The 27782-nt window shown below is 38.8% G+C and overlaps 1 protein-coding gene across 3 annotated transcripts in view; it reads right to left on the bottom strand.

The window, feature by feature from the left end:
- Positions 1–2149: 2149 nt before the first annotated feature.
- LOC131218828 (branched-chain-amino-acid aminotransferase 3, chloroplastic-like) overlaps positions 2150–27782 on the bottom strand; it is a 35545-nt gene continuing 9912 nt past the window's right edge. For all 3 annotated transcript variants that reach the window (XM_058213665.1, XM_058213666.1, XM_058213667.1), the window contains 7 exons: positions 20790–20966; positions 20563–20694; positions 20061–20159; positions 18168–18284; positions 13114–13209; positions 9619–9731; positions 2150–2667 (listed from right to left, as the gene is read on the bottom strand). In XM_058213665.1, coding sequence (XP_058069648.1) covers positions 2550–2667; positions 9619–9731; positions 13114–13209; positions 18168–18284; positions 20061–20159; positions 20563–20694; positions 20790–20966 — 852 coding nt within the window. In that variant the 3' untranslated portion in view covers positions 2150–2549. The remainder of the gene's footprint in view (positions 2668–9618; positions 9732–13113; positions 13210–18167; positions 18285–20060; positions 20160–20562; positions 20695–20789; positions 20967–27782) is intronic.

Here is a 27782-nt window from a genome sequence, read left to right as displayed (position 1 = left end):
TCTTTAAAATCCTCTCATTTCAACATTTTTTTTGTCTTCCAAAAGTGGGCCCAAATTTTAGCTCTTGGAAAAAGACCAATCTAAGCCTAATCTTTTAATAATAATAATAATAATAATTTTAAAAAAAATCTACTAAATGTGTATTTTTTTTATATCTCTCCTTCCCTCATATCAATATCTTTTCATGTAAACCTATTTGATTATAATCTTTGTAGAAAGACAAAGAACTCATCCTCTAAAAGTATAATTTTTTAATATATTTTCATTTTTTCTATCTGTTTCTTAGTAAAAAGCCCATCTAAGCAAAATTATTTAGAAAAAAAAATAGAAAAAGAACCCATCTTTTAAAAGTGAAATATTGGCAATTATTTAATCAAATTTTCTTTCTGAACAAGCCCAGTTCAACATAATAGATAAAAATAAGAAGAACTTATTTTTCTAAGATGAGAGTTTCTGCCAGAGAGTTTACGAGAGAATAATGTCAAAAGAAGTTACAGGTGCATAAAAAAATTAAAAAATGTTATTATGGGCATTTTTATCTGAGAAAAAGACAAACAATATCCTCTGGTGTAAAAAAATAATGTTTTGAAAAGTGATGCCATTACGGGGCTCCCACGAAACAATGACTGTACTTAAGGTAAGGAGCTCCAAAACAATGAGTGTACTTAGGTAAAAAGTCCAAAATAATGATGTTTTCCAACAGTACTCATAAGGGCATGTTTGGATTCATGCAAGGTATGGGAAAGGAAATTGTGTTTCTTAAGAAACCTTGTTTCCATGAAATTGTGGAAAATGAATATTATTTTCCTTGTTTGTTTTCCAACAATATTTTTGTAGAAATATATGATCCATTTTCAAATTTGTTATTTGGTCAATCAAATTTTTTCTTGGAAAAAGTTTTAGATGGTCCTTAGCTTGTGCCATGTTGCGCATGTGAGATGCTTGGAGATGAATAGTGGCACATGTGACATGTGGGCACTTGAAGCTAAACCGTCACACGCATGATGCCATGCATTAGCACATATGACATGTGGGAATTACTTGCACACGTTTCATGATCCAAACCGTTTATATTCTGTCAGGCTGTATGTTCATTCGGACCAATAAAAAAGACCTTAAATATGGAAAAATCCTGACCCCTTGTTTGTTGGCCAGATGTAGAAAATTAAATAGAAGAGGCACATCCGATGGCTGGGATCCTCCTATGTGGGGTACTTTTGATGCATGGGCCACCCATGTTTAGTCATGTATCAACACCTTTAACGCATTATCTATTATCTACCGACGGTTCTCATGCTAGGAAGGCTTACAAACCACTTTACACTGTCATGCCCACCTATTTCACAAACCCCAGCCTAGAGATGGACTCTACCAGATCAAACACTTAGCCCAATAGTATTAAATATGTAGGGTGGGTCCATTCCTAGACGGACCAACCAATCAGGCCTTTTGATAGCTCACCAGTACTCTTCACTTACGACCATCCAGGCCATCCAAATTGTGGAGCACATAGTAAATGGAACACATCTATAAAATCTTCCTGATTAACCACTCCTAACCATCGAATCTTGGGCCATCAAATGGATGGTTAAAAGCTAACCAGGGAGTGGCCCAACTCCCAAGGGTTAGTGATTTGGACGATCTGGATTGCTGTAAAACTAAGTAATTTGTACAGTTAAAAGAGTCACCGATTATCTCAAAAGTGGTGGTGAACGATCACAGTATAGCGCAGGCGCAGCTGAATTTCTAGATAAAAGGTACATCAGTCACAATCACATGCATGTATATCCGGGAGTGCTCAGCTGGCACATTTGACCAAGCTGGCTAAAGAGAGAGAGAGAGAGAGAGAGAGAGAGAGAGAGAGGTTGGTCCGCTGGAAATAATTGGATGGCTCAAAAAATGACCAAACATTTCTAAGCCGTCCATTTGTTTCTCGCACTGTGGAGTGTGGACCAGCCTCATTTTTGGGCCAGGGCACCTGCATGGTGGGCCCCATCTAATAGATGTAATCAATTGGTGATGTGATGGGGCCAGGTACAGGGTCGACCAGGGCATCCCAAGAAAAGCTAAATCACATCTTGGGCTCCAATCACACCTATAACATTAGCCACATGTTCATGTGAAAAACGACAAATCAACAGTCCCATGCTCATGTACAAAGTAGCCATTTACTACAATTCAATGAACAAATGTAGTTCACCAAATGGCTTGGCCCAGCACAATTTTCAGGCCTGGCCATCTACACCACAGGGCCCACCTGATGGATGGTTGTATGTCCTCCACATGCCAGGTTAGCACAATTTGGCCGGACATGTAGAGCCTGGGGGCATAACAAGCTCTAAACGAACATATTTAAAACTAGAAAACTTTGGGTGCAAGCCTTAATTACACTGCCTGCAACTCACCTATAGAAAACCAGTAAACTGGGTGGTCTCGACAAATCATGGTCGAAAGCTGGGAGTTCATCTTAACATTCAAGAGATAAAATGAAAAATGAAAAATGGCTACTTCAGGTCTAATGCATTCGTTGCTACGATATCCTGGCATTCCTAGTTTAATTCAACGGTCCAGTCCATCTTGTCTTCTGTAATACCCATCTGTAAACTTGTGAGAGCCGAATAGAGATTTTGGGACACGACACCGACTCCTCTCTCTCCATATGACACCCTGCAACAATTTAAAACCGTCTTGAAATTTCCCTTGCAATATTACATATACACATACATGAAAATACTTCTCATGCGAAGTAAAATATGCACATGCATGTTAGCAGACAGGGATAAACATGCCCATGCCAAATATCTAATAAACAAGGATTGAAAACTCACCCAAGGCAGAAGCAACTCGTCTGAGTGGACTTGGATTTGGTCGAGTAAAATCTGGTTTAGTGCAATTGGAATTGAGAGTAGGGCAGACTGACTCAAATCAGGACCGAACGAATGGGTCTGAGTTGATGAGCCAAAAAACCCATGCTAAATACTAGCATATATATGTCACCTCGTACGCACAGGAGCGTTTTACAGTAGGGAAACCAGAAAAGGTGCATTCAGGTGGTGCAACCTTGGTGGGCACCCGTTTAGTGTGGACCTAATTTCAAAAGAAAAAGGGAAATGGTTCCCAAAGTGCCGCTTTCCCAAATAATAAAATGAAAGTGCCAGGGTTTTCTTTTCTTTTATGATATCCTTCTCTTTTTCTTGCAGGTTTTGGTCACTGCCATGCTGAAACTAAGACTCATCCCAGAACATGCCTCAGGAGAGGTGGGCACTCAAACAAGAGGCTTTCTGTTAAGATCTTTCAATAGAATCAAAGGTAGTTCAAGTCCCTTCAATGGGCAAGGGCTTTAGAAGTAAATTTGGTATTTACATCAATGCCGCTGTTAAATTCTTATTTTATTGAAAAGTTTAAGAAGCATTTTTGGTTGTGTTTGGAACATGGCTAAAAGACTTGGTCCAACTCGTTGGGTCCTGAGTTGAGTTGTACCGGCGATTTGGGGTGATTCACCCGAGTAGGGCCAAGTCAACCCCTTCTCTCAAAACATTTAAGGAAACAAAAAACTTGAATAGAAACAAACTTTAAAAAATAAAAATGGTATCTATTTAATTTTATGATAAAATCTACTTAATTTGTGACCTAGAATGAATGCAATAATATCATTTCTGAAATGTTGAATGGGTATTTTATTGATTTTTTTAATAAAATATTTTTATTACTAAAATAAATTCATGGAAGGCTCCTAAATAATTTCTAAAGTCTTCAAATACCTAGATATGCGGTTCTAAAGTTCTTCAATAACCAGATAGGGGGGGGGAAGGAAAGGAAAAGATTTTGAGACAGTCCAAGTCATTCAGGAATGACTTACCTCAACTAACCTGAGGCTCTAGTTAAGACTGCTATTTTGCATATCATCCATAAAGCCCTTATCCTTGGTAAGTGAACAAGCCTTTATCAATGTTCGAAATATCAGTATCGAGTTACATATCGCACCCCTGCGATACATATCGGGTATCGCATGGGATATATCGTTTGTATCTAGTAATTTATTGCACTTTTTGGGAAACATGGGGAAACATTAGGAAAATGGTTGAATTTTTCAATGTAACTCCAAGAATTTTTTATTTTTTTTTTTTAAAAGACCTTAATACACACTTTTAAATCATTACATCTCAAAAAAGAATTGCAAATAATAGGTTTCCTTTGTATGGGGTCTTAAGCTATGCATTGTCTGACTGAACTAATGCAACTATATTCAAATTTATTGCATAATATTTAGAATGCATGTCATGATCATTTCATCAAACACTCCTAGATACTTCGAAATTAGTCTCAATTGAAAGCTAGTTGAATGAAAATTTAGAAAAATAATAATAATACTAATTTAATAATTTTAAATTAAAAATATTTTTTATTTTTCGGAAATTGACAAGGACTCGACAAATCAGTAGATCAGACCTCATACATGTTTGATTTCATGTTTGGAGTGCAACACTATAAGAAATTTGGGAGAAATTTGGAAATTTTCAAAATTTTCCCAAATCAGGCCACCTATACTCAAATTTCGAAATTATAGTGTATTTGATGTTCATTTCGTCAAATACTCTTAAATACTTCGAAATTAGTCTCAATTGACAGCTGGTTGAAGAAAATTTTCAAAAAAAAATAAAATAAAATGGAGAACATTAAGAACCAATAGATATCGAAATCAAAGCTCCAACTCTATGATTTTTCATGCAAAACATGAACAACCAATGGATTTGTAACCATTTGACACTGATTTAACATAATTTCAACAACAACAACAAAAAAAAAAAAAAAAAGGATCGGAAATTGAAGATGCTCACCGAATCGAACATATGGGATATATCGGCACTACCTGTGCATTTTGTATTGCATGGGTGGAATACAAGATAAATCGTGGGATATATCGGCTAATATCATCTATATTTAAAACATTGGCCTTTATATCCCTTCTCGCCACCTTGATCCATACCCTTTTCGGTCTTTTTGTCCTCATCCTCCTCTCAAGCCCTTCAACCCTAACCAAACTTCCCCTCAACACAGACATCTGGTAGTTTTCATAGGACAATGTGATACCATCTCAACTAGCTCTCCATCATCTCATTTCCTACCAGGGCACTTAGGCTGGTTTGGATGGCACCACTCTTTATTCTATCCTGCCAAGTTTTCCAATATATCCATCTCTATAATGTTACTCCTCTGCTCATTGTGTCCTAATTGCCCGGCACTCTCCCCAAATGGAATAGGCAGTCAGGGATTTGCTTTCAAAAAAATTCCACAAGTTCCATTGGTATGAGGAAATTACAACAATCTCCATATTTTATTTCCAGATTCTTTAATCATAAACTTCTGCATATTTTCCTTTATTTCCTCCATTGCATCCATCCCTCCTACCCGCCATTCAATTTTTTCTTTTCTTTTAGGGTGAGTGCCGAAATTTTGGCATCCACCTGCTCTCCATAATCCAACCCAATAACAGCCCAAAAATCAGCCTTATTTTAGTCTAAATCTGAGCGCATATTACAGCCCATTAAAACCTCCAAAAATCAGCCATATGCCAACCCATTAAAACCCCCCAAATCAACCCATTCCAGCACATTAAAACCCTCAAAAATCAGCTCTAGCCCATTAAAAACCTCAAAATCAGCCCTATTCCAACCCATTAAAACCCTAAACCCCCCACGCCCCCCCCCCCACCAAAAAAATAAAATAAATAAAAAATCAGCCCTATTCCCCCATTACAGCCTATTAAAAGTCCAGATCCCAAACCATTAACAGTCCCAAATCCAGCCTTGTTTCAATCCATTAAAAATCTTTTGTTTTAAATTAGAAACTGCCCTATATTGTCCATTACTTTCCTGACCCCGATACGATGTCTACCTATAATGGTCACATCTATCGAGGGAAGCTTACCCATCAACAACATGATAATTGCATCACTGAGCTAATAGCCAGTTTGGAAACCATTATTGACCAACTACGTGAAGAACTGCAGGGAGAGAAACCCGATCCCATCGGAGTTCTATGGTGACCCAAATAATAATTCTAACCAGCAAGATCTGGTGGGGAAACATTGACGACAACAATCTCATTATGGGTCGTCCTACTATCACCAAGTGGCCTGACATGAGGAAGAAACTGGAAAGTAAGTATTTGCTTTCAGACTACTTGAATACTCTTCTCCAAGAGCCCCTTGCGTTCAAATAGAGAACTTTATCGATAGATGACTACATTAAAAAGTTCAATGATCTTTCTGTCTGTTGCAAGCTTGCAAAGATAGACCGCGTAATAGCTAATCACTATCGGGCAGGGTTACACCAAAAGATCCAACGCAAGATGGTCATGTATGATTTGGAGTCAGTCAATGATGTTCAAACAACAGCTGCAACATCACTCTCCGACGTTTTGGCTCTCAAGTCGAGGAACCTTCTGTGAGAAAAGGTCTGGATCCACATCTTAACCGAACTCCACCGCGAGGCTACCAACAACCTCCATACCCTTTCAGCCGCACCCACAAATGTAGACTCTGATTTTAAGGCCACCACAACTTTTGCAGTGGCCTCCGCCACAAAACTCATACCAAAGGGAATCAGTGCTGCAGGGACATGATACCAGGAGACGAGGTCCTAATCCTAATCCTCCCCTAAGGTGAGAACAAAGGGGTATTGACTGTTACCGTTGTAGATAGATAGGGCACTTTTCTAATAAGCATCCACAAGCCAAGAACCTTCATTATTGCAGTAATGAGGATCCTTACTACGCAGACGGCTATGAGTATTACGACAAGCACATCGAGAAGGAACAACCCTACATAGAACCCGTATCACAGCTAGAGAATCCCCCTGCTAACACGGCGGTCAAAGCTAAGGTTGAAAATCCCACTCTTATCATATGTTACCTCCTTACCACCACCAAGGAAAATGAAGATTGGCGATGAACCACTATTTTCCATATCCATTTAAAATGCTAGTGTAGTTTATGTAACATGATTATCGATGGCGGTAGTGAGATGAACATCGTTTCTCAAGAGGTAATTGATAAGCTAAGTTGCAAGGACATGACACTAACAAACGAGGTCCTAATCCTAATCCTCCCCTTAGGTGAGAATGGCAGGGTGTTGACTGTTACTGTTGCGGACAGATAGGGCACTTTTTTAAAGTATCCACAAGCTACAAACCTCCATTACTATGGTAATGAGACCCGTATATCCAACTATCCGATCGACGTGTCCTCGCAATCCAACGATCCAAACTCCTCAATAAGCAACCCACATGCATCTTCCTACTATAGGATCTTCAAAGATACATGATCATGCATGTGGGATCTTCAACGTGGCCCACCTGGGCCCATGTAGTCGTTACCAAGTCAAGTGAAACTGGAGTTGATCTCCTCTTCTGGCATTCCCTATAAGGTGCTTGGACGTCCTCAACAAGCTCCCTCTCTCAAACTCTCTCCTCTCTCTCCTCGAGTGGCGATGGTGACAAACGTTCATCAGCCTCTCTCTCTCTCTCTCTCTCTCTCTCTCTCTCTCTCTCTCTCTCTCTCTCTCTCTCAAAACCTTTTGAAAAAAACCCTAACCATAACCCAAAAAAATGGAAAAACCACGAAACGAAGAAAAGAAGGGAAGAAGACAGAGATAAGAGGAAGAGAATATGGTGTATCGGATCATTCTTTGATAATGTTGTTTGTCGATTTGACTTGTTGAAGGTCAGCTAAATGGGCCCTAATTAAACACAAATTAAACATGATTTGGTGAACAATGGCCCATTATATTGGAAATACAACAAAAAGAATATGAAAATATAAAAAAGAACTTTCCGATTTTCCCGTAATGGTCCACTTCGCTTCAATTTGTCGAATCCCATTCAAATCATTTGTTTTAATCCTAAAATAGGTTTAGATCTAACCTAAAATGAGTTTTAAGATTCTTCCATGGTTTAAATGACAAGAAGAAGAGGAGACGAGTGGTTTTTTGAAAAAAATTTCAAATTTGGGGTTTTATGGGCGTATTGGAATGTATCAACTGTATCGGCCGATACGGACTGATACAGTCCAACCGATTCTGATAAGGCCGATACAGCCCCATGTCGCGTGTCGTATCGAGCCAATACGGACACGATATGCCCATATCAGCCGATACGATACCGATTTTTAGAACCATGTACTCCATACATCATCATCATCATCTACGCCTTATCCCAATTAATTGTGGTTGGCTAAAAGAAATCCTAATTCGCCATTGCACTCTATCAAGGGCCATAACTTTAGTTAGAGCACTACATACAGAGTTCTACAAAAAATAAAAGTTGACTATAAGGTCGCGTACGGATACATGTTGATAAGCTATAAGCTACTTATTTGGCTGACAACAACAAAACAGTAGCTTGTGACAAAAGTTAGTATGGTAAAATGCCATTTAACCGTTTTAAACACCTTTATGAGTTGTAAGATTCTTCCATGGTTTAAATGAAAAGAAGAAGAAGAGGAGACGAGTGGTTTTTTGAAGGAAAAATAATAAAAATAAAAAAATCAAATTGGGGGTTTTATGGGCGTATTGGCCTGTATCAGCCGCATCAGCCGATACGGACTGATACAGTCCAACTGATTCTGATAAGGCCGATACAGCCCCATATCGTGTATCATATTGAGCCGATCCGAACACTATATGCCCGTATCAGCCGATACGATACCGATTTTCAGAACCATGCACTCCATACATCATCATCATCATCTAAGCCTTATCCCAATTAATTGTGGTTGGCTAAAAGAAATCCTATTTCGCCATTGCACTCTATCAAGGGCCATAACTTTAGTTAGACCACTACATATGGAGTTCTACAAAAAATAAAAGAAGTTGACTCTAAGGTCACGTACGGATACATGTTGATAAGCTATAAGCTACTTATTTGGCTGATAACAACAAAACAGTAGCTTGTGACAACGGTTAGTAAGGTAAAATGTCACTTAAGATTTTTAAACACCTTTAGATGGCTTATGGCATTGCGCAAAAGAAGAAAAAATAAAAGATAAACTGAAGGGAAGACCACTGTTGTGATCAAGGTACGTCTCTCCTCCATATTTTCTCCCTCTTCTCTCTCTATATCAGCCAATACAGGCCCGAATCCGATACACGGCGCCGTATCATATCATTTTTTCGCAAGGACGATACGACGGCCAATACTGTCATTCAGAACTATGGAGTATCATGAACAAATAATGAGGATTTTGAATGAATAAAAGTTGTCTTTCTTGTTTCCTGCAATGTGATTCAAAAGTGTGATTTTTCCAAATCCCCTGGTGCAACTTATTAAGGTTCTTTGAGGAGTGCTTCCATGTATTTATCTTTATTTGCTGTTATTTCTTAATTCTTGTCGATTATTGGATAGGGATCGGATCAATCATCAAAAGTGATACGTATTTGGATCTACATGCTTTAACTTCATTTTCATCCTTGGTGCTTCATTACCGGGCTGGGGACCAGCTGGCGCATTGCTAATTGGCAGAGTTGCAAAAGTCTTCATTCATCGCAAACATGCTTTTAACTACTTCTTAAAGATAAAAATAAAAAACTATGTGAAGATGAAGCAATGAAAAGAAGGCTACCTTTTGCCGAGGTAAGTTATACTGCCCACAGGTGATACAACAACTGCAGTTCCCGTGCAAAAGACTTCATCAGCATCAAGCAATTCTTCAACTGATACTTGGCGCTCCTCAACCTGCACAGTTTCAGACAAGATTATACATAAAGATATTTAAATTAAAAAAAAAAAAATCAAAATCAAAATCAAAATCATGCTTAACTTTATACTGAAAAGAGTAGATTGCTTCTTTGGAAAATGGAACAACAAACTAGAATTAGATTTTAAAAATAAGTTTCTTTAGGGTCTGTTTATTTATTTGCAATGCATTCGAAATGAAATGGATATTCTGACACTGTTTGCAAGAAGAAAAAAAAATGGTGTGGAATCCATTTTCTATTTTCAAGCTAATCCGCAAAAAATGGGAAATCAATGTCACCCAAAAAGTGGTAAGATCAATTTCCAACTCGTGACATTTCCATATAAATCCATAGAAAACTGCCACATGGAAAAGTGTGATTGCCTGTAAATACAGAGTGGGTGATGGCGGTTGGTTTATAAAGCAATCATCTTAGAATAGGGACTCCAGCATTTGGAAAGCGATGCTCAAAGCATCCCTCTTTTTTCCAGGGAGATATCTTTATCCCCAGGTGATGCCTCCAGGATTCAGTTTCAGTTGGACAAAGAGGTGTTGACCGTTGGGACAATCCTTTGTCTCACTATTTCCAGGCTCTTTAGTATATCCAGTCAAGATGGTTTTATTTCGCAATGTACCCCTAAGGTAGGAGACGAAGTGGTCTTGGTGCTTCAAAAGCAATTTGACTGGAGGGGCTGCGTCAATTTTGAAGGCCTACTGGAGAAGCTCTATGGCAAAGGTGTTTCTGTGGTAGGCTGTTACAGTTGGGTGTGGAACTAAGATTGCTCCAGGCGATTCTATGTCAACTCCTTCTCGGTCATCTCTTTACTTCCTATGGCCCATGATCCTATTAAACAAATTTGGAAGTAGCCCCCTTGTGTTTTGGCATTTGCATGGCTAGTTGGTAAAAACAAGGTAATCAAGACTGATCATTTGGTGAATAGAAGGATGGTTATCCACAACGAATGCATCTTATTCCTTAGTGATGTTGAAACAGTGGATCATCTTTTTATGCATTGCTCCTTCGCGTTGGAGATTTGGTGGAAAATCCTTATGTTGTTTGGTGTGGAATGAGCTACGCGTGCTTCATTGAGACTTCTTGCATGCTCGACATGGTAGCAGGAAGGAATGTGAAAGGAGGGCTCCTTTATGGCAGCTAACTCTTGTGGCTACCAGGCGATTTGGTTCAAATGCAATAGGAGATTCCAGGAAAAGTCATGTTCGTCAGTCTTCCTGAAGGCCAAGTGCCTGGTCAATGAATGAGCCAGAATGCTCAATTAATTTACAAATAAGCCTATTGTGTTTCTTGGGGGCTTGTGGGGTATCTTCTTTCGTTGTATTGATGGGATCCAGCCTCATTGTCTGCCTTGTAATTGTTTTTATCGTTCTTTTTTATAAAAACCTTGGTTACCCCTGAAAAAGTCCTCAGAAAACTACATTACAAACCAAATGCACGGATACATATCGGTTATCGCATGGGATATATCGGTTGCGTATCGCGTAATTTATCGCTATTGTTTGGAAACATGGAAAAACATTGGGAAATTGATCAAATTTTTCAATGAAACTTCAAGAATTGTTAAAAAAGACACCAATACACACTTAGAAATTTAAAATTAAAAATATAAAAAATATATATATAAATAAAAATAAAAAATTCACAAAAACAAGTGCACATGATAAGCTTCCTTTGTATAGGATCCTAATCTTTGCGTTGTCTGAATTGAACTAATGCAATTATATTCAAATTCAATTCATAAAATTTATAAACATAATAAGACATGTATGGAAACACAAGCATTACATTTAAAAGCAAAAGAAGAAGTATAAAACTATAAATATACTTGTGGATTTCGACACTATTTTTTTAATTAAAAAAATTTTACAAAAAATTATGAAAATTTCCCAAATGGCCAAGAATGTGTAGATCATGTTATATACATATTTGATTTCGTGTTTGGACACTAAAATTGACACCAATCTAATAAAATTGGAAAATTTTTAATTTTTCCCCAATTTTCCACAACTCGGCCTATCTCCCACAAATCTTGAAATTGAAGCTCCACCAAATCCATAAGTTTTTATGCAAAAAATGAAGAATCATGGATTTCTTACCATTTGACACTATTCACAAGATTAAAATAATAATTAAAAAAAAAATCAAGACTCGAAAATACGCACATTTTAGAATATGGCCCCAAGAAGCTTTCGATCACGATACTTCTCAAAAAAAGCTTACGATCGTGATTTCGGAAAAATTACAAAGATTTTCTTTCAACAAACTAGAGTGGATTGGTCAAAATCACCTTACAATGTAGAAGGGGTTTTTTTTTTTTTTTTTTTTTTTTTTGCCAAAAAAAGAAATCAATTTTTGTGAATTTTTTTAGGATTTTCCAAACAAAACAACATCAGCTTCCTTTTTTCCCTTTTGATATCGTACTCAATATCAATACATTGCACGATACATTAAGAATTTATAAAGCGGGAGTGTGGATATATTGCACGATATCACAATATCCACAATGTATCGCGATATCGCAAATATCGTGTGATATATTGTGCGATATCATGAAAAATGGATATTAAAATTGGATTTCGTATCACCCAACTAGGATAACAGATATATCGTGGGATATATCGTTGATATCACAAGATACTAAAAACACTGCTGATATTAAAACTGGGTTTCGTATCACCCAACTAGGATAACAGATATATCATGGGATATATCATTGGTATCACAAGATACTAAAAACACTGCTTAAGATAACTAAGAACATAGAACAAAATGATCCCCCCATAGAAGGTTCTGCAAGTTACTTTTAAAATCTGAAAAAATCATTTCCTAGTAGTCATTTTTCTTGTTCAAGTAGATATTGTAACCATTAAATAGTGGAACTTAATTATTATTTAATACTCATTTCTAGTTCAAGTAGATACTGTAACCATTAAATAGTGGAACTTGATTATTATTTAATAGTCATTTCTAGTTCAAGTAGATACTGTAACCATTAAATAGTGGAACTTGGTTATTATTTAATAGTCATTTCTAGTTCAAGTAGATCTTGTAACCATTAAATTATTAGACCATAAAATAAATAGAAGATGTGGAAAAAAGGAAGAAAAATACAATATCTACATCATTCTGGATCACCAAAAAATGGATAAACTGCTTAAAAATTCTCTGTCTAATGACCAAAACATGAGTGAAAGCACAAAAAACAAAGAAAACATTCTTTGAAAAAATGCCATGGTGAAGGAAAAACCTTTATTTGAGAACCATGAACATTGCTAAACAAAATCAGTACAAGTCGCATTTTTACTTCGATATATACACACATCCAATAAGAGATAGCGATTTAACGGCAAAGAAAAAAAAAATACCTGGTACCCTTGACTGCGAGCAACATCAATTATACTTTTCCGTGTGATTCCAGGCAGAATCGTCCCTCTTATTGCTGGAGTTGAAATTGTATTATCCTAGGATGAGAAAATAATGATTAAGTACTCATTAGTCGGTGATAGATATATCAGCATGTACATTGTCTTTTTAAACTTGAAAAGAAACCCATTCGAATTAACCGAATTAATATACTGAATGAAAACATTACACATGCACATCATATGAAGGAAAAAAAGAAGACAAAAGATGACATATAGAAGCCTTACATACACATACTGGAAAAAGAAACATGCTCAGGGACTAAGCATAAGCATCAATAGAATAGAAGTCATATTACAAAGATTCTACAGTATTCTGCATGTGTTAAGGCAGCACCCCCATTTCTTGTTCAGAACATAGATAAATATTGGAGTAGTTGGACCAAAAAAATGCCATCAACAGGTTCCAGTCTATCCACAAAGGACTTTCATTATATATCACCAAAATATAATATAAATGCAAGGCCAAGTTTTATGGTGACCCACCAAACCATAGATGGCATAGACTACAAGCTAGATTGCTTCGACATAGACCCGTCTGTGTCAGATACGACTATATCACTTGGTAACAGATGTGTGATTATGCCAGGACAGGCACTAGATGTTAGATATGGGGGATCACAGAAAACCCCACAAATCCTTAGAAATATATAATGATATTAAGAAATGTATTGTCATGCAAACTAGTAAATCAACACCGGCTGATATCATTGAAGAAGTGCAGGACATTGATCTGATTGGAAGGCTTCTTTCGCACCTAGATATGCCAACTCAGAAGCCAGCTACCTTGCTAAATCTGGGGCGAGTAGGTCTGAGATGGCCTTCCTTGATATGCAATGAGTTAGTGGGTCCCTGCTGGATGGTTTCTAATGTTGTGGCGCCTGACTGCTACTGGTGTTCTATTTGCATCTGCTCAATTGGTTATGTGAGTTATTTATTTATTTTTGGTTTTTGTATCTTGGATTCCCCTTTTTTGGGCTTTTAACAAAATTCAATTATTCATAAAATAAAATAAAAATTAAGTTAATCAACATTATTTTATTAAGTTAATCAACATCAGCCATGCATGTGGAGCAGGAGTGGATGCAGATTCATGGTAAAGAAGTCTTAAGGTGATTTGTATGGCACGATTTGTAGCACACATGCCCATGTAGTTTTTTTTTTTTTTTTTTAAACAAACGGATCAATTTATTGAAAAAAGAATTATTTTTTTTTATAATAAAAAAACACCCTACGAACCACCTGCTGAAATACACAACTGGCATAATGCAAATGAAAAATATAATCCACACGAGTACATGATCTATAATGGGCCATTCATTGGATTGGGCCTGCTGCGAACATGCTCTAGCCAAAAACTCAGGGAAGTCACCTCATCAGGTGGACTACATGCATGTGAGAAAGATGATTAGACAATTGTGACCAACATTCTATGTTCGAAATATATATACCGCCCACCTGATGAGCTGAATGGCTTGATTTATGGCATAGGGCTTCCTCATGGTGTGCCCCCCTAATGAGCAGCCTACATCTTGTACATGTGTGCCATGCTGGCATGTGTGCATGCAATCACCTCTTTACCCCCTCCAATATACTGCTGCATTGTTTCTCCCCTCAGATTATTCCCTGTACTTTTTTTTTCCAATTTCCTTGTTTTTTTTCCATTTACTCTAACTTTAAGCATGCACATTTCTGGAATTCTATTTCACGGACGCAGTCTAAGTCAAACCTTTTCCAATATTATTACCACCATGAAAATAGTGCAATCAAGTAACCAATCATGGTAAATTTGGTGGCAATTCCAACCCCATCTCTACCATTATGATATTAAAAGATTTTAGTTTATGAATGTACGAGATATAGAAAACATAACAACATAACAAGATATATATAGCCATACACATACCTACCTTACACCATTATATAAATGGTATATGTGGCTAAAACATACAAGAATAAAAGGTAAAGTTTTCTCTAAATTAGCTGCATTGACTTGTGAAACTGGAGCCTGGTGTGCAACAAAAGAAGTCAGACTAATTCTTGATGATGCTAAATCGGATGAAATCATTATTAAAAAAAAAAAAAAAAAAGTTAGAACAGACAAGTTCTCTAGGTCCCTTGTATATTCCAAATTAACAGCAATTTGTACTCCCTTTTAGCATATTGCTCTTTGAACTTCCTTTTCTTTTCTTTTCTTTTTTTCTACTTGACATTCAAATTCAATGGGAAAAAGGACACATCTTAAAAGGCCAACAAAAGAAGTGTTAAGCACTTTTTACATTAACATTCCAATTCAGCTGGCTCCAGAGCCTAGGTCGAAAAGCAGATTGGTAGAAAGGCAGATTGGAACCCAGTAGGCAGTCAGTGGTAAAACTTTTTGACAATCCACCATTTAAGAGATGACCCCAAATTGTTGGGAGGAACTAAGGCGACTGATGAGCTCTGCTTGATCTGTGCCCAATTCAGATACTCGAATAAGGGACCCGTCTTTGCTGAGACTTGGACTCCAGAAGTACCTAGGTTTTGAATTTTAGACCAGCTAATTATTCAGTAGTATGAACTGTACCAGCTGTGCTACAATCCCAATTTTTGGACATTGTCGGGAAATACTGAACACACTACTAGTTAGAAACTGTAATCAATCTTATCTTAGACATATCTGTACCCGACCAAGCAAATAAGGATTAAGAGGATCCCCATAACCAACCTCACCACAGTTGATACCCAAGAAAATACCTGACTAACATAGGCAGCTGTAAAAGCTTAAACATCTGTTATCCAGAATACTCCAAAAAACTTGCAAGATAACCTGAAGTGGGAAAAATCTGCATGACTAAACCCATCACAAGATTGATTATGACTTATGAGCAGTAGCATTGACACGGCAGTCTTTCAGCCTCCCTCACTAACTACACTGCCAATTACATGAATAGTATCATTATCGTTTCCACTCAAAGACTTGTTATTCTCGCATTATGAGCCCCAAAGCATAGACTTGAAGTGGGTGTTCATTGCCACAAGGTTAACCCTCAAGTGGTCATGCTGCTTGAGTTTTCTGCATCATTGTCACAATCAACTGCCATCCAACCTCTCTCGACTCAAATACACTCCTCATTGATCTAAAAGAGGATACACCTATCAAGCTTCTTATATGATATTAAACGGATTGTGACAAATGTGAGCATGTGAAACAGACCAGCCAACCCGCTGGAAAATCATAGGCTTAATAAAAATAAAAAGTGAGTCGCCACTAGCCAGATGATTTTGACATTTTAAATCCCATGGATGGCCAGGGAACCATTAAGCCAATTTTCAAGTGCAAATGGTCGAAGATTGAATAGTTTTGACTCCAAAATGGTTTCCTCCCCAAAATCCAATTAAGGATTGCATTGATGCAAAAGGAAGGGGGGGTCAGGCACCTTCTGCACCCATGTCTATATGCAGCCTCTTCTTAGCGGGAAACAAAATCCTTGAAATTGGATTTTGGGCAATGCTACAAGAAAAAAGAAAGAAAATTAGAAATAGAATATTGGAAGTTGCTAAGAAACAAAACAATGTGGCAAGTATTGTGCTGGGAATTCCATCTTCAACATAGTTTTTGCTAGATCCAATGGAGGGTTTTGACTAGTGATGTCTCCACATGCTCGTGACATTTGGAGCCTTGGAAAGAAAGGAGTATCCCTTTAATCACATACCTTTGCAACAGTTACCAGAGCCGTTTCTTGATATTTGGGAGGGTTGAGGTGTTCTCTGTAGCTGATATTGCTCAAAGGAACATTCAGGAGTTCTATTTTGCAAGGTTTTTCCTTGTGGTAGATGGGTGGAAGGTGGAAAGGTAGAGAAGAAGGGAGCAGTTGTAGAGCACAAGAGCCAAAGACCCTCTCCACATAGAGATTGGGCATGGTTTTTTGGTGATTTTGATGAACTTCTTGAGTAGGATAGAGGACATAGGGCAATCCCTAATATGAATAGGATTAGAGAGAATTAGAATATTTAGTTAGTTAGGAAAGCAAGTGAAGGCTTCCTTTGGGCTTGGCATGGGGGAGTTAGGAGTACCGGCAAATCTAGGTCGAGGCTCCTCATTATGGCAGTTTTCTGGGCTATTTGGAGAGCGAGGAACGGATGTTGTTTTAAAAATTTTCGGGTGAGGATGAAGGAGGTTATTAGCAGAACCTCTTTGTATTTAGAGTCTTGGGTGTGAGTGCATTTTGGCTTTGTATTCGTTGCTCGTCCTTGGCGAGTTTTCATATTAAAAGTTTAGTTATCTCTCAAAAAAACAATATTTAGTTAGTTAGAAAACCAAGTGAAGGCTTAAAATGCCATAAATTCTGGAGAAAATAAAATAAAATAAAGAGTTAACAGAATCATGGAAATATTATTTACACAGTTAGAAAGTTTCAGGTTTCTATGGGCTGGAAATCAAATTTCTACACCACCATTTTAAATACAAAAATAAAAACAAAAAAGTCTCCTGAAGCGGGTACCCTAGAGAGGTTTCTTAAAAAGGAAAAAGGGGGCATGGCCGCCACTCTTTGGTAAGGCTACGTCCACACCTCCCTGGTAAGCCTCTAAACGATTCTAGGGGCTTCAGTTGCAAAGTTGGGTATCACGTGAGATGTATTAGGCTAGAATTTCGGTATTATGTGAGAGATGCTCCTATTGGGTATAATCCGTGCAAAATTGGAGTTACAAGTCAAAATGTTCCTTGATTGGGTCAACCTGATCAAACGATCTGTCCAACTAGTATCAGGTAGAGTGTCTAGAAGATGGGACAGGTTTTATGTGTTTGATCATCAAATGATGTGGTTCTTCTGGTATGCATCTGTTATCAGAGTTATTTAATTCACATACTTCAACTAGAATGCATATTGCATATTTGTTTCAAAATTACGAAATCCAATAATCATTTCATAGCCTTGCAGTTTATCTCTCTTAATAAGAAACTAGACAGGAAATTTTGAGAATCGAAAGAAGAGCTGGCCTGATATCTCATATACCTTCACAACAAAAACATTACATGATGAAACTTCCTCCAAATATCTTTTGTGCACAACATCAAGGTACAAAACATCAGAATAGCCCTTGGCTTTAGCTGCAGTCTGTGCCTTGAGCACCTACATATAATTGAAAAAGAGAGATCAAATATGTCTCGCCATGAAAGAATTTTTGAAGATGGAGAACAATTATCTTTCAAAAAAAGGGAGAACAATTAACTAATATGCAATGCTTGAGCCTCAAGAAGGGACATTTCACAGTCAAGAGATCATCATCATCGTCATAGCCCTGCCTCAGCCATTTCATGGTAAAGAGATTGATAAAAATTACAAAATGTCAATCATTTTGGAAAAACCAGAATAGCTAGAAATAAGTATAGGAAAATCCAAGAAATGTTCCTTTAGGGCATGTTTGGATATCACCAATTCCATGAAAATTAATGGAAATGGAAACAGTTATCCATTGATGTGACATTTTTAGATGTTTGCATAGCAAAGAAAAGGGAGGATTCACAAAGGAATCATTGCATTTTTCCATGGTTTGGAACTGCTGACAAAAGAAACTAGGTGACCTTTGTCTCATGCATATGAGATTTCCACTTGCTATCAAAACAAGACCCTTAAAGACAATCCATTTTTCAATAGTACTCATGGAAATAATCCTTGATTTATTTCTCTCATGGCACACGAGAGGTCCCAGGAAAAAAGATCTCCCCAGATGGAGAGTTGCTCTCTTTGCAGTCATTTGGTCTCTTTCAGGCGAGATAAATGCCCGCTTCTTTTGGAATAGAAGTTCTTCATCCTCGAGGGTCATCTGTAAAGTTCACCAGTGTATAAGGGATTGGGTGCCTTAATGGGCTAGTTTGTGTTTTCCTGTTCCTTTTTTCTTGTCTGTATTTTCTTTGTTTTTCTTTCCTTTTTTGTCTTTTCTTTTTTGCCTTGTTGGCTCAATAAATTCAGTATCTTTCAAAAAAAAAAAAAAATTTACATGCAGCCAAACATGGTCTTACAAATCCAAGATATGTTAAGAAAATTGTCCAAATACAGGAAACAGAAGTTCAGATATATCCCATCCGTGTATTGATTATTAGGGATTTTCAAAAAAAAAAAAGGACGTAATAAGTATCAGTGACCAACAACCTATTTATGTCAAGAAATACCAAGGGGTAATAGACTATGAATCTCATTTTTCTATAACACTCCTGGATCAAGCTGAGAGGCATCACTGGTGTATTGGAAGCTTGCTTTAGATAAAGTCAGGTGTTCATCTTGATAGACCATGGAGATGAGAATGCCTGCAAATGTAATCTCACCAAAGGCTTCATCAGACCAGATTTGACTCTCTCTAACCAGACAATAACTTATCTTTGGTTTTGATTTTCTCATGGTAAACTGGATTACAGCTTATATGATTTCCATTATAAGATAAATATCCACACAAAATTAATAACATAGATGATAGCTGCAGCAGCAGCATATTCAATAGTACAAAAAATATGCTTCAAGCTGTTGAATCTGACATGGCCTTGTATTCCGCTTCTACAATTGAAATGAAACGGTTTCTACTTCTCAAAGTTCCATGAAAGACAAGATTTCACCCCAAATACGATAAAATAGCCATAAAGAAATTTCCTCAAAAAAATGTGCCCCAAAGGCTGCATGGTGATAAGCTGGAGATCACTTGTCAAATCTACAGGTTTGGAGAGCTACAACTGATCCAAGGGCATTCGTTGAAAATATTTACATGATGATCTAGTTTGTACTTGTATAGATCACATATATAACATATTTGAATAAGAAAGGATCCCAAGAAAGCAAGGAATGAAAGATTGCAATGAAGGGCATCAATATATAATATTTACACCAGGCAAGACAAGAGTTATAAGGTCAGCTTACAGAGGCATAGTTTCCGATAGTCTTTACACCTCCAGTTCCACCAGGAGTAGCACGATGAAATTCATTCTCAACAACCAAGTTTATTGGCGCCAAACCCTCCTGGCATCAATTGAAAACATAATTGCTAAACAGTTGATGAGATGGCATAACAGGCAAACGTATCAAATCAGAAATGCCAAAAGAAAAGTCTAACGTATTTCAGTCACTGAAACACAGACATATAAACAGATTGTCCTCACATCCACACCAGATACAATTCATCCTAAATCTTGGGCACATCTACGAACTAATAAATCCACTCAAGGGTCTGCTTTGAAAGACTTCCCGCTTTTCCCACAAAACATTCACCTTAAATACCCAAGTCCATACACTTCTCGACTCTTCACAAAGCTACCAATAAGCAATGTGAACAACTATACTGGCACCAAGAGCCACAGGAAGAAAACCATTGTCTAACAACCTACATGGTGGTACAGGTGCAAAAGAGAGTTATTCCACAAACCTTGAAATAGTTCCCAACAGGAGAAACATAAATTAGAAACGTGTACTCAGGAGCTGGTGCAAGACCAAGAACTGCTCCACTTCCCATTAGCAGCGGCCGGATATATAGGGAGCCTTTCCCAGTAGGAGGAACCTGCATTTGAAATATAGAAACTAGTGATGGTAAAAATGGTAGCGATTATGTAGTGAATCTAGTTGTAGAAGGATAACTAGGAAATGGTCCAGTACCCAACGTTTATTTGCCAAGACAGTGAGCTTTACAGCATCCACAAATTGTTCAACAGTAGGTGCAGGCATGCACATCCGCTCTGCACCCATTCTCATCCGCAATGCGTTCTCCTCAGGGCGGAAGAGTAGAATGGAACCGTCTTCTTTTCGGTATGCTTTCAAACCCTCAAACAATCCCTAAAGATAAATTAAAAAAGATGAAATCATCAGGGAGAAATAACAGAAGACATAAGCAGTAACTTTCAAAAAACTGAAAAGATCGTTAACTAACTTGCATATGATACTCTGTAACCCATGGCTAGAAACAAGATTCAATGGAATTTAGCAACCTAGGCATCCCACATGTGCTATTACAACAAAATAGCGATCAGTTGGGCTTTTCCTGTATCAGTTCTGGAGATGCTTGACAGTTGGGTTGCTGCGCCTTGGGGTCTGCAGAGTCAGGTATTGTGGAACATGGCTGCTCATGCGACAATATGGTATCTATGGCTCGAGACCTTTCAAGAATAAGCCCGCTTCTATATCATTGGTGATGGAAAAAAGAACTGAACAGTTTGGTCTCATGCAGACCCTAGATTCTAGCGATTCCCGGCCACTTCTAATGCGGACATCAGTGGTGCACCCTTTAGAGTGTACCAGAGGAGGAGGCGTCGCTGACAGAGTACCAGAGCGGAGGAGTTGATGTGGATGAACGCGCTAAGAGGGCAGGAGCGGCATGACCACACCCTGACCGCAGGCCCATGGGGTGGATTTCACACCCTGTCGCACGAGTGCTTTAGTTTTAGACGTCTTTTTGTTCTTTTCCTTGTTTTCAAGGGCTTTAGTGCACTTTTTATTTTATTTTTTCATCTTTTTGTTAATTTTCCTTGTTTCCAGTGGCTTTGATGCACTTTTTATCAAAGGTAGGCAGATTGTTGACTGCGCCTTAATCGCGAATGAAGTGATCCATTCTTACCACCTCTCTGGGGATAAGGCCGTGTTATGCAAGCTTGATATTCAAAAAGCCTACGACCACGTCGAGTGGGGCTTTCTGCATTATATTCTGGATTGTATGGGTTTCAACCACAAATGGAGGAAGGGGATGGACGCTTCTGTAGGCTCAGCCCATTTTTCTATCCTTCTGAACGGCACCCCCTTTGGCTTTTTCAAGAGTTCGAGAGGCCTCAGGCAGGGTGACCCCCTCTCCCCGCTCTTGTTCTTGGTGATCAAAGAGGCGTTTTCTCAGATGATTTAGGGGCCAGCTAGAAGGAGTCATCAGTGGTCTTAAAATGTCGGGGGTGACTATGCCCATTTCCCACATCCAATTCGCTGATGATACCCTTATTTTGTCTACGGTCTCCGAGGAGTTCATTGAGAACCTTAATACGGCTTTCAGATGTTTTGAAGCTGTTTCAGGTCTGAGTATCAATATGTCCAAATCCAAGCTTTATGGTATCAACCTCTCGGTTGACGAAGTAGATAGATTTTCAGCAATCATGGGCTGCCCTTCTGCCTCTTTTCCCTCGTCCTTTGTTGGTCTGCCTCTTGTCCTTGGCACCCCCCCGAAGGCGACATGGGACAAGGACGTGGTCAAGGTTCAAAAAGCACTCACCAGATGGTAATGCAGGTACTTATCGATTGGCGGCCGTATGACCCTCATCAAGGCAGTTTTATCCAACATCCCTACGTATTTTATTTTGTTGTTCAAATGTCCCCCTTCCGTCCTCGCGGCCATCGACACCTTGAGACGCGATTTCCTTTGGTTCGGCAAGGAAAATCAGAAGAAGCTACATCTCCTTGATTGGAAGGAGGTTTGCAAACATTATCAAGAGGGTGGCGCCAGTATTAAGAATCTAAGACTGATGAACCAGGCCCTTCTCGGGAAATGGACTTGGAGACTAGGTTCCGAGGGAGATGCCCTGTGGAGTTCTATTATCAAAGGTAAATATGGGTCATCACAAGGTGGCTGGTGGACAAAAGAGTCGGCGATAGTTAGAGCCTCACCAGTTTGGAAAAACATCATGCGTATGAAGAAGGAAGTGGTCAAGAATATAGCCTTTGAGCTAGGTAACGGGAACCGAATACACTTCTGGGAAGACAATTGGATTGGGGACACGTTGCTGAAAAATAGGTTCCCAAACATTTTCCGTTTGGCTCCTGACAGAAGTGTGATGGTGGCGGAATGCTGCTCCTTTTCTAAAGCTCACGCTGTGTGGGACGTCAGGTGCATCAGAAATCTTAACGATTGGGAAATCCCAGAATTTGCGGACCTCCTTCAGACCATATCTACAGCCACACCCCAGCCTTCTTCCCAAGACAAGATCATTTGGACTTGTGATAAAACTAGCGTTTTCTCCGTCCGGTCCTTCTACCCTCGTCTCTCATCGCCCTCTAGCATTTCTCAAAATTCAGCTCCGTTTATTTGGAAATATCCGGCCCCTTCGAAATATATCTGCTTTGGGTGGCTCGTCGGCAAGAGTAGAATCCTAACGACTGATAACTTAAAGAAAAGGGGCATGCAGCTGGTTAACATCTGCCTGTGCTGCATGAAAGCTGAGGAATCCATCAACCATCTCATTCTCCATTGCCCTTTCACATATCAGATATGGGCGGAATTCCTATTCAGGTTCAACGTTAGCTGGTGCGTTACGTCCTCTATGGATTCGCACCTCTCTTCGTGGCACGGGATAAAGATGGGGAAAGGTAGAAAAAATGTTTGGAGGATGTGTATTCTGGCTATTTGGTGGGCAGTCTGGGAAGAGAGAAACAACAGGTGCTTCAATGACAAATCAGTCTCACCTCAACAAGTCTGGCAAAGGGTGAAAATTTTAATGTTCGAATGGGCGGGCAATGTTAATGGGTTAAAGAAAAATGATATGTTGTTCCTTGGGTTCTAAGTTCTCTACTATCTCAGCAGGGTCCTTCTTTTCCATTTCTTTCTTTTGTATCGTTTTTCCTTTTTTAATAAAGTTCCTAGTTATCCTTTAAAAAAAAAAAATGCACTTTTTATTTTATTCGTGGCTTATATATACACTGTAATAAACCCTATTTTATTTAGTGAATGAATGAGAATTCGTATGTTTTCTTCCTCTTTTACCAAAGAAATTAGGGTTTCAGGATATTGACCCTTGCGTGTTAAGCATTCCACCCCAGTTTCAGATTTTCCTTCTTTATAGACCTTCAAGGTGCAGGAAAAGATAAAAATCAACCGTCTTCTTTCTTTGATGCCCTAGAATTCGTACTCTCTTTCATCTCGAACCCATCTCTTCTTCATCTATTTCGTTCCTCTAGATATTTCTTCTTCTTTTTCTTTTGTTTGAATGGAAAAATTGGAATGGCTAGTCAGGAGAATGGGATCCAAACTTGACTGTGGACTGATTTATTCTAGATTAGGGATATCCTCATATCCCTAGGTCCTCTCTTTTTACTGTTTACGTGATTTTATGCTAAAAGGCATGATCATGACAAAATGATTTCATATCCATGTTGGGATTTGCTTAATCGACGTGATTGATAATAGTTAGATAATTATTTTTATTATTTGAATCTATTCAACCTGATTATACATGCATCTAAGGTTAGGCCATCACATGTCCCTGTATCAACTTCCCTGATCCTGAATTCCAAAAAAAAAAAAAAAAAAAAAGCTAGTACACAGCAAATTTCGATGGTATTTTCTTGGGGAACCCAGGCCTGAAATGTAAGGGTAGAGTGATATGTGACAGTCAGGGGATTGGTTCTGGCTAGGTTCCGAGGGCCTTCGAGGGTGGTTGATTCTAATAAAGCTGAGGCGGGGGCACTACTCCAGATGGTCAAGATCATGATATAACAATTTCTTTCCAGTTATTGTTGAAGGGGACCCTCCCTCCCTTCTGAGGCCTTCAGGGGTGTCTAATTCTAATAAAGTTAAGGCGGGGGCACTACTCTAGATGGTCAACATCATGGTGTAAAAATTTCTTTCCAACTATTGTTGAAGGGGACCCTCCTTCCCTCCCTCTCGTTTTCTTTTTCCGTTGTTGTTGATGTTGTTGAAGGCGCATTCTTTCCAGCTATTGTTGAAGTGGACCCTCCATCCCTCCCTCTCATTTTCTTTTTCCGTTGTTGTTGATGTTGTTGAAGGCCACTCCAAGCATGCAATTTCATGGGCAAGAGGCACCTACTCCTGGAGAAATACCGATATGATAGAAGAAATCTGGGATTGCGACAGGGGTCAATTCTTTTTTGCATAACCCGGGACAAGCTAATGAAGAGGTTGACTCGTTGGCCAAATCAGAGTAATTGATAAACCCGAGCTTGGTATTGAAATGATGAGGGATTCTTGCCCTATATTTGATGGAATCGTGCAACACCTTTGTGTTTGTATCTATTAGTGTTTAGTTTTTTACCCTGTTTTGTATGCTTTGCCTCAGTTCTTGAAGCAATAACCAAACTTAATGGGTGAACTAAAGGCTACATGAAAAATTCAAGTGCGTCTTCCTTTTTTTTTTTTTATGAAGAATTTTATTAAGTAAAAGCTGAAAAGGATAAAAAGGAACAAAGCAATAACACCAAAGGAAAACAAAAGTATACAGAACAGCCCTGCAGCTGAGAAACCCAACCCCCAGAGATTCAAGGAGCCCATTCCTTGATAAGCTGGAAAACTATACAAAGAACCCCTTAGGACGATCCTTTCATATTACAAAAACAGCAGTTGTTTCTTTCAAACCAAATGGCTCAAAGGGTAGCGAGCAAAGCAAGCCTCCATCTCTTCTTTCCGAGCTTTCCTTCGCCCCCTATATGCCAAGACCGAAAGTGACCCTCGATAGTATAAGGCACAACCCAAGGGATGTCTGCCTGAGAAAGGATGTCATTCCAAATAGCAGAGGAGAAAGGGCAGTAAAGGAGCAGGTGATCCACCGATTCTGCATCAGTAAGGCAAAGAAGGCAAGCATTAGGAAGGACTAGCCTCTCTTCTAAAGGTTATCTATCGTAAGAATTACAATTTCTTCCAACCAAACAAGCGTAAGCTGCAATCTTCAAGGGAGCCCCATACAACCACACAGGACCTGTATAGCTAGGAGAAGCCTGATCCTTAGGAGAATATGGGAAACCATAGGAAGATTTCACTGAGAAAACTTTGGATCTATCAAGGCTCCAGATAAGCGAGTCTGTTGTCCGAAGGTCAAGCACATAACCCTGCAAATGAAGAAGAAGACTAAATAAGTCCTTGACTTCCTCGTCCCTCAAATTCCTACGAAACGAGGAATCCACACCCCACTAGATCTAGAATTTGAAAAACATTTAGCAACTAAAATATCTGGATTGGGGCAAAGCCTAGCCAGGGCCAGGAAGATGAATCCAAGGGTGGGGACACCGCACCAAAGCTCAAACCAAAATCTAACTCTCTCCATTACCCACAAAAAAGGTCAGACTTTAGAAAGCTTGAACAGCCACCCTAGCAATCTCCTTCCACAAAACAAAGGCTCCAGTATAGAGAGGATCTTTTAGTCCACCAGCCCCTTGAATCCACACCATACTTAGCCGCTATAACAGATTTCCAGATACTACCATCCTCTGAACCAAAATGTCAGGCCCACTTACCTAACAGGGCTAAATTAACCAAGTCAAGACACTTAATACTAGCTCCTCCTTCCAAGACCAGCTTACACACCTCATCCCACTTAAGAAGAAGGAATTTCCTTGTTGAAGAGCCCTCTTAAATTGGAAGTATATGAAATCAATTGGGGCCCTAAACCCTTTAGGTTCGATCTCACCTGGCTCGAAGTGGAGGGTTTTCACTCCTTGGTCAGCGAATGGTGGTCCTTTTTTTTTGGTCGAGGGTAAGCCTGGTTTTGTGCTTTTTAAGAAATTGCAAATGTTGAAAGAAAAGCGTAAGATGTGACACCGGGAGGTCTTTTGTCAACAGAGCTGGAGATGTCAACTTTGCTCGACCAGATCCGAGCATTGGATATTCAAGAAGGGGGACCCTTATCGGATGAGGAAGCTTCTTCTAGAGTTAACTTGTACTTTGATCATGCTTCTAGGCTTAGGGAAGAGGAGATAAAATGGAATCAACGCTCTAGATACTTTGACCATGCTTCCAAGCCCTAATTCGTGTTTTGGAAAGCTTAGAACATCCCTTTAAATAGAGAAAATCTGCACCGACTTGAAACTGATTTCAAATTTACGCACTTATGTTATGCTTCGGTCAAACCGAAGTCGTATCGATTCCATTCAAAAGATACTTTCGGCTGCATTCAAATTTCATTTGAATATGTCTGAAGTTTGTGTCTCCCTTAAGTCGCACCGAACTCTCCTTCGATGGCACCTAACATGGCTTCGGTTGGACTTAAGTGTCGAGCCGAATTAACTCTAAAAATCACAATTTCTTGGTGGAATGTTCTGTGCATATTTGGTCGGACCGAACCAACCTCAACCTCAAGTGGGACTGAACAGTCTATTATTTCTGTTAATGTACTTTGTGATTTTTCCAGTCTTTTCTCCATCCTTTGTCCTTGGTTTTCTTGGATCTTTGGCACTTGAAATCTTCAATAATGTCTCCCACATCTCCAATTCTCCTTTGATTATTCTTTTGAGCTTTAAATCCTCCTTTTAAGCATGTAGTCATCTTAGGCTTATGAATTACCTCGCATGTATAAAACGTAAATATGCAATATTTAGACGTTACATTCCAGGATAGAATCTTCATTGAGAAACTTGTCTGACCCCTCTTTCCTTTTTAACGTTTCGAGGAATGGCTTTAACCGAACCATGCTCAATCACCCCCAAATTTACCAACTCCCTCTTCCCCTTCAAATACTTGGGTGGGCCCTTGGGAGAACTGAACAAAGGGATTTCCATTCCCCTTTCTGTCATCAGACAAAACAAAGCTACATAATCCCCATCCCTTTCCCCAAAGACCACACCAAGCAATCTGCTTACATGACAGATCACATCTTTAACCCATCTTTTTTCTTTAATTAGAGCAAGGAAGGTTCTCTTTATGCTCCTGAGATAGAGCAGATGGTAGATGAT

This window comes from Magnolia sinica, chromosome 11, assembly GCF_029962835.1.
Source record: "Magnolia sinica isolate HGM2019 chromosome 11, MsV1, whole genome shotgun sequence".
NCBI classification, from domain to species: Eukaryota; Viridiplantae; Streptophyta; class Magnoliopsida; order Magnoliales; family Magnoliaceae; genus Magnolia; species Magnolia sinica.
This window is presented reverse-complemented; position numbering and strand designations above follow the sequence as displayed.